This window comes from Leptodactylus fuscus, chromosome 7 (genome assembly GCF_031893055.1).
Source record: "Leptodactylus fuscus isolate aLepFus1 chromosome 7, aLepFus1.hap2, whole genome shotgun sequence".
In the NCBI taxonomy this organism is placed as follows: Eukaryota; Metazoa; Chordata; class Amphibia; order Anura; family Leptodactylidae; genus Leptodactylus; species Leptodactylus fuscus.
Window position 1 is genome coordinate 53,464,231 of NC_134271.1, and position 13,223 is coordinate 53,477,453.

The window sequence follows — 13,223 nt, forward strand, 5'->3', positions numbered from 1 at the left end:
GTTGCTTTTAGCAGAATAAACATACAAAGCCTTTATTTATTATAGTTTATAATTAAAGGGACACTGATAGAAATGAGTACAAGTAGTCATTGTATACATGATTATTTCAGATTTTATGTAGTTGGTTGTCCCCTTCATAGAGCTTTCAAGCATCTGTAATAAACATAAGGTGGCGTGGGGGATTTATAGTTTCTATACACAGCTCAATTATTTGGCCCAAAATCAGTACAGTGCTTAAAGGGGTATTCCTATAACCCTTGTTGACCAACCTGCAGGCTCTGTGCTCTGTCACTTCCCGGTTTTCTCGGCACATTGGTTGGCGGGGCTTCACTTGCTCTGCTATTTTTGCAGTTAGTAATGAGGGATTGGTTGTAAATTCATTACCACAATATGAAGCTGATGTAGCAGAGCTGGATTTGAGTCAGCTTGCATTAAATACAGAGGTAATGGACTCCTTATCTCAGCCCTTATCAGCCAAATTCAATTAAACCAGAATCAGAAATGCCGGAGCTCTCACCTCCCCCCTCCCCTATCTGAGGAGCTCTGTTATTTGTCAGACATAAACAGCTCAGAGCTGCTGCTGAGCACTCAGCCCCTCCCCCCCCTGAGAGCAGGGAGCTATGCCACTTGGGGACTGAGCAGATAAGCCCAGTGGCCATAGAAACTTAGTGTAAACAATAAAGTGAATAAATTAAGATAGCGGCCAAACAAATCAGTTTTGGTAAAGTGATTGCTTCTTAAATGCCAAGAATGGAGCTGTAAGGCTTAGTTCACACGTGAATACTGTGTGGCGTAATTTGGTCCGGAAAAAAAACTCTTCCTAATTAGGAAGCAGTTTTTGGACATTGAAGCATTTTTTGGCGGTTTTTCCCTCCCGGACAGTGAATGGACTGTAAAAAACCGCGCCAAAAACCACAATGCGGTTTTTGGCAAAAAACCGCGATGCGGTTTCCGCCTCCCATTCACTTATATTGACTTCCTGAGGCGGAATCTGCCTCAAGAAAGGTCATGTCGCTTCTTTTTTCCGCTAGCAGCAAAAAAACCTCTAGCGGAAAAACGAACACTAGCTGTCTCCAAAGACCACCATGGTGAGGGGGCAGATTATGACATGGATTCCACGCCATAATCCGCCCCCACTGTGCCCATGTGAATGGATCCTAAATATTGGGGGGTACATAGGTTAGGGTCACACCAAGGCCCTGGAGACTAATGGAGACCAAAAGATCTACCTGCGCCATGTAAAGAAAGAAACAGATTTAACAAATTGGGGAGTGCGGTTACATTTTTTTAATGTACAATATTGATAACATCTTGGAAAAGCATGAGAACACTGCAAAGGGATTGGGAGTGGGGAGATGTCTCATCAACCACCTTTAGGGCATACACCCATTACTAAGGTGTGGCCCCTCTGCAACAACTTAAACAGTGTTTATAAGAACTTGGAAATCTTTCAGGAAAGACTGAAAAATTCCACATGCACTAAAAATCCATAACATTATATTATATATTCTATTTTACAGTTGAAGCTAACATTCTAAATGGAATAATGTTCTGACCCTTTATATTTTTAGAAAACTGAATTTACTAGTTCATGACTCTTAACTTCATTGTCAACCAGTTCATCCCTTTATTGCACTGCCAATGTCATAGGACTTGCAAAACAACAACGTTTTGCATAGAGTTTTCAAGAAAAGATATTGATGGCCTATCCTTAGGTATTTGGCATATTTTCAATGCTCTACACCACAGTCTCCTCTGCTCTGCCCCCGGCTTAACACACATTTCTGTACATACTTTTGTATTGAGCTTCTTCATGACTATATTAGTACTGAGGTTGTGCCTTGAGCTTTTAGCATATAGAAGTCACTAAAGGTCTTCTATGCTCATTCCCATTATGTAATATCAGTGCCATTTGCTATTACTCTCATTAACAACAATTTAACAAGTCCTAGTAAATATACACTGTATTGACATAAGTTCAGTTGCATAAAACTTTGATGGACCCTGAGTTTTTTTCCCCATATGTCAATAGCTTATTTCACCAAGAGTTCTGGATGTGAGCTCTGCTTTTGGAACCCTCTTTGTTCCCAGTATTTCTGACCATCAATATCAGGTGGTTCTCTCCATTCCAATGGATGAGAAATATATAAGCTAAATTTGGGATATGTGGGTAGACCTCCACATATCCTTGCTTGCTGGGTGTCTAATGGACGGTGCACTGGATCGTTCTGTAATGCTGCTTCATCCTATGTGTGCTTTCTGGAATAGCTATTTAAATAGCAAATCTGCCCATTATTGGATTTATGGCATCTGTGAGTATGACCTGCAATATCCATTATTTATCAATTGTTTATGTCATTTCACGTGACTTTTACACCATATTGTGACCCTTGACACGTTAACAGTTTTTTGTTTGCATATCTAGATAACACACAAGACACACCTTTTAGACTTTTGATACATTTACAGTAGCGTAGTAAACTAGCAACTGCAAACATAGGCACATGGCTAAAAGCCCTACAAATACACAGAGGATACACTGCTGTTATTCTGTAGGTTTTTGCTGTCCGCTTGAAAAGTCGGACATCTTTGTGAACGGACAGTTAAGGACAGGCACAGACTGTAAGAGAACGCACCCGATCTCCATTTAAATCAATGTATAATGTCTCGGACACAGCTAGTGTCCGCTGCTAATGTCCGCACAAGATTTTGAACATACATTAGCAGCGGACGCTAGCTGTCGGACACCGACAGTAGTGTGAACGCTCCCTTAGTGATAGTATTTCAGCTCTGCAAGTAATAAAACTGTACCCACTTTCCCTGTTAAGAGCCGGTTTAACCCCTTAAGTTTTGTCAAGTTCTTATATTACTGACTACAGTGAGAGATTCACAGAACTCTTCCCTGTTTAATACAAAGCCTTTGTTTATTAGTTTCACCTTAAATGAATTGTGTGAGAATTGAGCACCCAGTAATATTCCTGTAGCTGTAGAATGTCTGTCTGTATACTGCCTGCAGCTAATGCATGCAAATTGGCACATAGCAGTCTGAAATCCTGGTAAACAAAGCATCGCTTGCATGATTCAGCAATGATTGTCAGACCACACCAGCACTGCAAAGGTTAAGGTCACCAGATGATATTTGCTGAAGATCTTTTGCAGAAAATTGGCTCGGAGAGGAGAAAGGCTCATCCTGTGATTTATATGTAGCCTGATCCAGACGCATAAGCCACAGAGAGAGAGAGGGAGAAATATAATGTATTCAGAAGCTGATGAGAAGCAGCAGCCAATGGGAGAAGTCAATGGTTAATGAGTAGAAGAGAGGTGGAGGATATTCTTGAAGTGTATAAGTGTTTAAAGATACTGTAGTGGTGCTTGATCATAATCATTGTGTCTTTCCTCATCGCAGGGACGCTAGCAAACATGCAGCCAGCTTCTTCATGGAGAGAGATATTATCTGAGCTGACTGACTAAGGCATTTGGTTATGAATCATCTAATAGAAGCTTGTAGTTCTTGGCTGTATGGTGCAAGCCTGGGAAAGTGAGATCCTGAAGACTGAGGCACCTGTATCTGAAAAGATGGAGAGGGTAAAAGGTCACCTGGATGATGGGCAAGAGGCACAAGAGCGCCTTGCTATGGATACTGCAATAAACACGTTGATTGTTGTCCTTGTCTACATTGTGGTCAAGGTGAGCGTGGATGGAATCCGTCAATGGAGAGCAAAGGTATCTATTCTAGTAGTGGGTGCTGGACCAGTTGGGTTAACAGCTGCCTTGGTGGCTGTTCGTTCAAGAAAAGTTCTTAATTTGACCATTTTGGATGAACGCTCAAGGACTTCTTTGCTCTGCCGGCCGCAGCAAATCGCCTTGGACCCAAGGAGTGTCAAGTTTCTTCTGTCTTTGGGGGTTGACTTTGACAATATTGAGGGATGTTGGCATGATGAGCACTTCTTCACAAAGATTGGAGTTTTTCAGGAGCATCTTCTCAGCATTCTGGAGCAGAGGAAGCAGACGTTAGATATTAGAATCTTACTGGGAACCAAAGTAAGTGTTACAGATGATATCATTCATTTTATTTATACACCGCCATCATATTCTGCAGCACTGTACAGAGAGTCTCATCATTCACACAGGTTCTGCTCCCATTGGGCTCACAATCTAAAATTTCAATGAACTTCTTAGTATGTTTTTGGTGTGTGGGAGGAAACTGGAGTAATCAGAGGAAACTCACACAAACATGGGGAGAACATGCGAACTCCATGGAATTGTTGGTTACATTCCACTCCAGAACCCCTGTATCGCAGAACAACAATGTTACCAGCAGAGCCACTGCATTGCCTAAAGCTGAATTTGACAGTTCATTTGGTGTATTGTCATAAATCAGATTTAGTATAAAACCCACAATCCTATCTAGAATACCATAGAACTCATTAAGTGATATCAAGTGATTAGTTATGTCAAATAACACTCAGCTCTGCTCCATTTCACAAACTCGGCTCTACTACATCTGCCTGTTTTATAGCCAAGGCAAAATCCTTTATGTCTTGAAGATAATGATTTCCGTATCTAAATGTAAGGCTGATAGTATCAGTTTATCTTGGGGGTCATCGTGTCCCTTATTAAAAAAAACCCCCATAAATGCTAGATTTTTATCTGTATGTATAAAAAACAAAACAAAAAAAAAACAACTATTGTAACTATTCCTGAAGTGATTTTGGCCCTTTTTGCTGCCATAGAGACCAGTTGTGTTTATGATGTCACGTGTGTGGTCACATGACCTTGTCAGTATGTGATATAAATGGACACTGTTTATCATGGATGGATGGATCTATGACGATACTATACCAGAGTTATATGATATTATTAGACTGAGGTTGTAACAACTTCAGATTATGGAATTGCTCTTTAACCATAGGACCAATGGTTCACTTGCACCAGGCCCTATGGTAGCTGGTGTCCGTTTGGGACAGTTGGACAATCTTGCATTTAGAGTGTTGTAACTCTGATCCAGGCAGTGAAACCAGGCTGCCCCGCTATGTCACGACTCCAACTAATCTGTATCCTCCAGGTGCAGTTGATTTGAGTACAGTGGTGAAACAGGGATCCTTGCTCCACCATTTGGCCACTCTCTCGGTTCCCGGTGTCTTAGGAGCAGTAGGTATGGTGTAGTGAGATCACTTGCTCCTAAAAGCTATCAGGAAGGTGTGAGTAGGCTTTTTTTTTTTTTTTTTTCTTCGTTTGATATATTATACTATGTGGGTGCCATTATAAATTATGTGGGTCAGGTATTAATAAGTGGTGGTGATGGGGGTACAGGTGGCACTTATGAAACTTGGGCCCACCAATATGTTAAAACAACCCTGCGTATGTGTCTTTTTCTTATGAAATTAAGGTAAAATAAGGATCTTAAAGAGTCTACCAGCTCCTTCATGCACATTTAACCATCCTATTACAGGGCACATTACAGTCATAAGCAACCTACTTTTGTTGTTATGTCCCTTTTGTAGATTTGGAGAAAAGCAACTTTTATGCAATTGGTGCACTGGGAGCGTGGCTTCAGCTCTCTGCAACACTATTCTCGCAAGACGTTTTCCTACCACCTCACCCCATGCAGTGAGAGTGGAGTTGTCCTACTGCTGTAAAATGACTCCTCCTATCTGAGCAGCAAGAGCAGAATTCAAAGTTGTTTTTCTCCAAATGTATAAAAGTTACATATATAACAAAGGTACGCTGTTCATCTCTGTAACATGGTGGTATTGGTTAAAAATGCGTATCTTAAAGGGAGTCTATCGCTGCCCCAGGTACTTTAAACAGCTCCCATAGTGCTGTAAATGCTGTTAGCAGAATAAAAGCAATACCTTTCTTATGTTTCAGAACCCCAGGGATACAGAAAAAAAAATCACGTTTATTCTTTATTCAAATGAAGATTTTGAATTACAGGCAGAGTTTTCTTCTATTACTGAGCACTGCTGCATCATCACTAAACACGCCCATCCTGCATTTATCTCCTCCCTGGGCAGCATGAGCTGATCCTCCCACTGCTCAGAGGCAGAGCCAAATGTAATTTTAGAACATTGATGTGAGTTATACTTCAAATCTATGCCAGTTCCTGACGGGAGTTGATTTCCATTCTGGTGCACCTAAATTATGAAGAGGCTGGAGTGTCTTCATAATTCAGCCACATATTTATTCCTGTCAGGAACTTCATTAAGTCTTAGTAAATTCTCCCAATGACTGTTCTATTTGTCTAATTCTATATCCCCCCCTTGTAAATATGTAGTCGTGCAGTCCATTTGACTGCAATAGTTGTGTATTCTGGGAATTGTAGTTTTGCAACAGCTGGAGAGCCAAAGTTTGGAGACTACTATGTATGGTACTTACTTGAATAGTTTTATATACATTACATTGCTTGTTCAGCTTAAACAGAAGAATATAAGAAATTGCTGAAATATTTACAGTACCTCTGATCTGTAGACTTCAGCCTGCTGAGGAACGTTGGAACTTCCCACTGCTCTGTTTGGTATTTTGCAGCCACTGTTATATATAATAACGGTATACTATTAATAGCTAGTTAAGCAATCGCTTGTACTATCCAAGAGTTGATTTTTTTTTTATTCAGAAGCTGATGTATCCTCATGTGCACTACAAAAACTATACATATACTATAACTATATAAACTGTTGCCTTTGTTGACTCCAGGGAAAAATTCCAACAGTGAATGAAGTTGTTTGGTACTAGGATCCAATTCAGTTTTTAAAAGTATAAGGTAGCAAACAAAAATGGTATCCGATTCTTCTAAAATGTGTTAATTCATCATTTAAGTACTGTAGCATTAAGTAAAACCCAATGGACATATCAGATCCTCCAGACTTAGAGACCCTCTTTAGAGACTGAGTTCACAAAGCAGTGCCTGTAACCTGAAAATTGATGTATGATCTTAAAGCAAAATTGACAGCAACATTTTAGAGTAAATATACAAATGTGGCAACAGTCAACTAAATTAAAGCAATAAAACCTTTTTTTTCCCCTAGTTTTAAAATAGAGTGGCAGTGACAACCTTGTCTTCTTCATTTCTATAAAAAGATGGAAGAAAGTGAATGGCACCGTGTGCTTCACTGGAGAACTACGTACAGTATATGCTTGGAGTATTATAGGAGTCAGCCGGGAACCTGGGACACACCTCTTGATTATTTTAAAATAAAAAAGATGAAACAAATGTTCTTATAAGACATCAGGTTTTCCCAGTGCATGTGCAGTTCTCCAGTGGCGTGAATTAGAGATGAACGAGTGGTGAAATATTCGATATTCATTATTTGTTTTGAGTAGATCCTCAATATTCGACTATTTGACTGAATACCGAATCCCATTATAGTCTATGAGGAAAAAATGCTCGTTTCAGGGGAAACCCAAATTTGACTAAGGAGAGTCACCAAGTCCACAATGACACCCCAGGAAATGATGCCAACACCTCTGGAATGCAACTGGGACAGCAGGGGAAGCATGTCTGGGGGCATCTAACATGCCCAAGTCCCAGTATTACCCCACTATCACAGCCTATCAACTAGACACTCCAAACTCAATCTGGAAAGTGGAAAAATACTTGGAAACCTACTTTCCTCTACATTAGTATGGACAGAAACACAAATTTTAAGCTAAAGAAACATTAGCATTAGAGATGAGCGAACACTGTTCGGATCAGCCGATTCGAACAGCACACACCCATAGAAATGAATGGAAGCACCTGTGACGCTGACTTTGCCGGCGTCCGGCTGGCATCACAGGTGCTTCCATTCATTTCTATGGGTGCGTGCTGTTCGGATCAGCTGATCCGAACAGTGTTCGCTCATCTCAAATTAGCATGCACCCCTTTAAATTACGTTGCCCATGACAACCATAGGCAATGGGAAATCCAACAGCCCCCACCCTTAACTGTCATTGTTTGTATGTGTGTGATGTACTTTTCTGGCCCTTCACGTGAGCCCTTCCAAATTAAGTTAGAGGCCCTTAAGCTGAGCCATACAAAAATTTACCTTTCAGGCCCTTGGGGTGAGCCCTTCCAAACTTAGCTTCAGGCCCTTGGGGTGAGTTGAGCCTTGTACCAGCAGAGTATTAGGCCCTTGAAGTCAGTTGAGCCTTGCACCAGCAGAGTTTTAGGCCCTTTGGGTGAGATCAGCCTTGTACTGGCAGAGTTTTAGGCCCTTTGGGTGAATTGAGCCTTTAACCAGCAGTGTTTTTGGCCCTTGGGGTGAGTTGAGCCTTGTAAAAGCAGAGTTTTAGTTTTTAGGCCCTTGGGGTGAGCCCTAAAACATTATTTGTAAGGCCCTTGGGATGAGCCTTAATGGGGTTATATTAATTAGTTTTTAACGGTGATGGTGGTGGTGTTGGAGAAGGAGGAGAACGAGGAACTTGTGAGCTAGCACAGAAACATGGAACTGTGTCTCGTCATTAGTACTGTTGATGGGACATGCTGGTTGTGGGTCCACAGCCACTACATCGCCAGGAGAGGCAGACTGTTGTGTTACTACATGCCTGGAGGTAGTGGCTGACTGGCTGGTGCAAATGCCGCTGGAAGCAATATCTGCTATCTGCTGTAACATCGGTTCCTGGTGCTCGGGCCTTGTCAGTGGGGTACCCTGCACCCTGCTTGACGTTGTGGATGAGGGCACTGCTGGCTGCCCCTCTCCAGTAGCCATTGGATCTGCAGTAGCTCGACTGCGGCCTGGATGCCCAGCTGGATTTCCACATCCCCGTCTTCGTCCTCGTCCCTGTCCCTTTGTGATACCCTGATGCATTTTCAGATGTGTACAGGTGATGACAGTATGAAGCTTTCTTCTCACCCCTATGGGGCAGGTATATAGTATATACCACTTGTAATATACATATACACTCTTCCTGCAGTGTAGCTCTGAAAAGAGCTTTTTGTTTTCAGCTTTCCTGCCTAGCAGAAGCTAATCGCTATCTGACCCTCACTACTATGTCTCTCCCTATCTCACGAAACCGCATCTGACACGAATATGGCTGCCACTATTCTTAGAAATCCGAGGTCACCTGATTTAGCCAGCCAATGACTTTTTCCTATTTTTTTACGATGCCTACGTTTTCCTGCTTCCTGTCCCACCTTCCCTGCACAGTTATTGTGCAAAAAAAAAACGCCAGGGCAGGTGCATTTACCACGTGGTATTCGATCGAAATAGAATATGTCGAATAGCTTAATATTCGATCGAATACCTACTCGATCGAACGGTATTCGCTCATCTCTAGTGTGAATCAGTACACCTTCACTTCACTGTGCATGCATTCAATGTTCAATACAATACATGTCTTGGTAAGTATTAGGTTTTTTTTAAAAAAAAAACAAAAACAAAAAAAAAACACTAAAGGATATGTGAGTGGTTTCTGCAGAGTATTCCATAAATGTTTGATAGCTGCATGAAGAACCTCTTGGGTTTGCACCTATCTCTAAAATGACCCCCCTCCCCCACCCAGGTCACTTCCCGTGGTTCTCACTCCCCAATTCCTGGTCAACAGCCAAACCGGACTGCTGATGGTGGTCAGGTTTTATGGAAACAACTAAATCTTTTCTTTTTAAACAAGAAGGAAGTCTATTAAATATATGACCAAGTAATAAGATCCTTACCATTATGTTAACCATCAGTAATATGATTTTGAGCCTAGCAAGAACTGGTTACAGGAGAACAAGCAGCTAATTGCACAGTGGAAACTTTCAGGCAAGGTGTGGGAGATTTGCCTACTCTTTTGAGACCCTGTTATGTCATCCCCTTTTTGTGAGTCTGCGGGGCATTCCTTAAGTGTTGGTAAGTATGAGTTTTAGTAATGCCCAAGTTTACCTTAAATTTATTAACCTTCAGAGTTCAAGAAAATGTCAAATTAATGCAATTGTCGATTTAAACGTTACACGATAAGACAGCCTTGGTGCCACTAGAACAATATTATCTGCAGTTGGCAAAAGCTGAAGATTAAAATACTAGGAGATGAAAGCTACCTGTGGATTCTGAGCCACTTGTTGGTGAAGTTTGGGCAAAACCAATATTGTATTATAACCCTGTAGCTGTAAAGCTTGCACTACTTGTTATTAATACTACAGATCTTTAGGTGATGGTGTATGATAGCATAAAATTACTATGAGGATCTGGCAAAGCTCTTGAAAGCCTGATCAAAATATTAGAGAGCTGCAAGAATATCATGAGCAGGGGCCTAACTATCCTGGTAGCAGCGGTAGCGGCTGCCACAGGGCTCAAGACATAAGGGGGTCCGGTACCAGTCATGGTCTTCGGCGTTGGTTTGGGGGTGGGGGGTTTAGCATGTCAAAACTTCACCTCGGCGCCTCGCCATCCCTAGTTATGCCGCTGATCATGACAGTGAATGGAGTTCAGTTATTTGGGTGAAGTGATGGAACGCTGCTGAATGTAGTTTAGTTACATTGTTGAAGACACAGCCACAATCCTGCAGATGAATGAGGATGCATCTGTGCACGGCATGTGTCTCCATAGAAACAAGAATGCTTCAACCTTTTACCCTTGTCTTTTTATGTCTAATATTAATAGTCTGCACAGGGAGAGTGTTTCTTGCACATATTGAATAGCCACAAGCTCTACCCTTTCAGAAACCTCTAGGAGCAGAGCTAGGTAGTGGTGATACCTGGATTTTGGTATCTGGTTACACTTAAGCTCGGTGCTTAATAACTATTCTATAACTTCTCTATATTCATATGTAATGTGTATGAGATACTAAATTTAGTGCTCAGATCAAGGGTCGTCCATCTGGTAACCCTCAGTCTGTTTTACAGCCATGTCTATTTTATAAAATGTTAAAATGATATTTGAATATATCTAAGGTGTAACTCCCATTTAGTTTGTTTGATTTATTTATTTTTTGCTATTGTGTCAGGGTGTTGTGGTGAACATTCTTATAATATACTTTATTTATTAACCTATTAAACTTCTTTTAATAGTGAACAGGCTGTAAATCTCCCATTATCAATGCTCTAACTAAGGCTAAGGCCCCGCGTATAGATCCGCATCTGAAAAAAGATGCACAGTTTTCCTCTGCGGACTTTCAGTCCCCATTATACCCATATGGAAAATGCTAGTGTTACCGTAGGTATAATTGACGTGCAGAGACTTACAAAAACGCAATGGTTTATGAAACCGCAGCATTTCCACTGTAGATATCTTTCTGCAATGTATGGGATTAGCTAGAATCCTGTTCCCTGTGCAGGTATGGTAAAATGCAGTGGATTTTGCTACGCTGTTCCAGCCGCAGCCAAATCTCAACATGTTTGCAGTGTGGGACCATCAGCATAAGACACACTGTCTGTACACCTGTACTCAATGCAGCACATAGAGCTCAAGCATTTACTAAAGTGGGGATAGTAATTTCAAATGGCCGTATCTTTGCTTTCATAACACCTAGAAAAATTATAAAAGAATTAGAGATCTCACTAGTTAAAATGTGGTTGGGAGGGTGATTTTATATGCAGCATGAACTGCTAAATATTCCTGACTGTTTATTTAACCCCTTCCCGCCAATGGCATATTTTGATTTTTGTTTTTTGACTCCCCTCCTTCTAAACCCCATAACTTTTTTTTATTTCTCTGTTCCCAGAGCCATATGTTTGCAGGACAAATTTTTCTTCATAATGCCACCATTAATTATTCTGTATAATGTACTGGGAAGCTGGAAAGAATTCAGAAAGGGTTGAATTTGAAGAAAAAATACATTTGTACGACTTTTTTACTGGCTTTGGTTTTACAGCTTTCACTGTGCAGCCACAATGACATGTCCCCTGTATTCTGTGTTTTGGTACGATTCCAGGGATACCAAATTTATATGGTTTTATTTACATTTTAACCCCTTAAAAAAATCTAAAACTGTGTTAAAAAATTTTTTTTCTACAAGTCGCCATATTCTGACACCCGTAACTTTTTCATACTTCAGTGTACAGGAAAGTATATGGCGTTTTTTTTTTTTGCGGGGCCGGGTGTAATTTTTAGTTCTACCTTTTTGCTTTTATCACTTTTTATTAAATTTTTTATCAGAAGCAAAATAGTGAAAAAATGACGGTTTGTCACTTTTGACTCTCTTTCCCGCTACGGCGTTTATGATACAGGAAAAATATTTTTATAGATTTGTAGAGCGGGTGATTTTGGACACAGGGATACCTAATATGTAGGTGTTTCACAGTATTTAACTACTTTTATATGTGTTCTAGGGAAAAGGGGGTGATTTGAACTTAATATTTTTAATATATAATTTTTTATTTTTATCTTTTTTACTTTTTTTAAAACGTATTTTTTTTTAACCCCAGGGGGTCTGATCACTAATACAATGCATTACAATGCTAATGCATTGCAAAATACTGGTGCTTCTACTGCAGGCTACCTAACATAGCCTGCAATAGAATGACAGGCCGGGGAGCCTTCACAAGGCTCCCGTCTGTCATAGAAACGTGACGCTGGCCCTGGAGATTACAGCAAAAATGGCGGCACCCAGGCGCTGCCAGGAAAATGGTACTTCAGTCAGCTTTGACAGATCGCCGGAGGGGTTAATGCCCCCGATTGGTGCGGGCACCGACCAGGGGCATTAGCGCTGGTTGTCTACTGTATAAAACATTAGACCCCCTGCGGCTATTGCAGCCACCTGGCTCCCGGGCGGCCGCCATAGTTAAACACCAGCATGCGCCGTACTAGTACGGCGGATGCCGGTAAGGGCTAGTTCACACATAAAAACCTCCTGGCTTATTTTGGTCCGGAAAAAAAACGCTTCCTAATTAGGAAGCTTTTTTTGACATTGCCAAGCTTTTTTTGGAGTTTTTTTTTGTAAAAACTGCTTCCAAAAAAAGCCAGGCTGTTTTCCCCTCCCATAAAGTGAATGGGATGAAAAAACCACGCGCGGTTTTTGCCTCCCATTCACTTCTATTGCTTTCTTCAGGCGGAAAACGCCTGAAGAAAGGTCATATCGCTTCTTTTTTCTGCTAGCTGAAATATAACTAGCAGAAAAAAAAAGCTAGCGGAAAAAAAAAGCTAGCTGTTCACATAGGGATCCATTGTAAAGGGGCTGATTTTGAAGCGAAATCCGCTGTCAAAAAACTCCCCTTTGCCCACGTGTGAACTAGCCCTAAGGGGTTAACTAGTGATATCTCAGGTTCTGTTACAGCTAGTACTTCATTCTTTCTATTTGGTATAATACAGTAGATACAGGCTTTT

The 13,223-nt window shown here is 41.0% G+C and overlaps 1 protein-coding gene across 1 annotated transcript in view; it reads left to right on the plus strand.

Annotated features, from left to right (window-relative positions):
• The first annotated feature begins 3,508 nt into the window (after positions 1–3,508).
• LOC142213550 (uncharacterized) overlaps positions 3,509–13,223 on the plus strand; it is a 45,795-nt gene continuing 36,080 nt past the window's right edge. Inside the window, exon 1 of the mRNA XM_075281920.1 lies at positions 3,509–4,041. Coding sequence (XP_075138021.1) covers positions 3,520–4,041 — 522 coding nt within the window. The 5' untranslated portion in view covers positions 3,509–3,519. The remainder of the gene's footprint in view (positions 4,042–13,223) is intronic.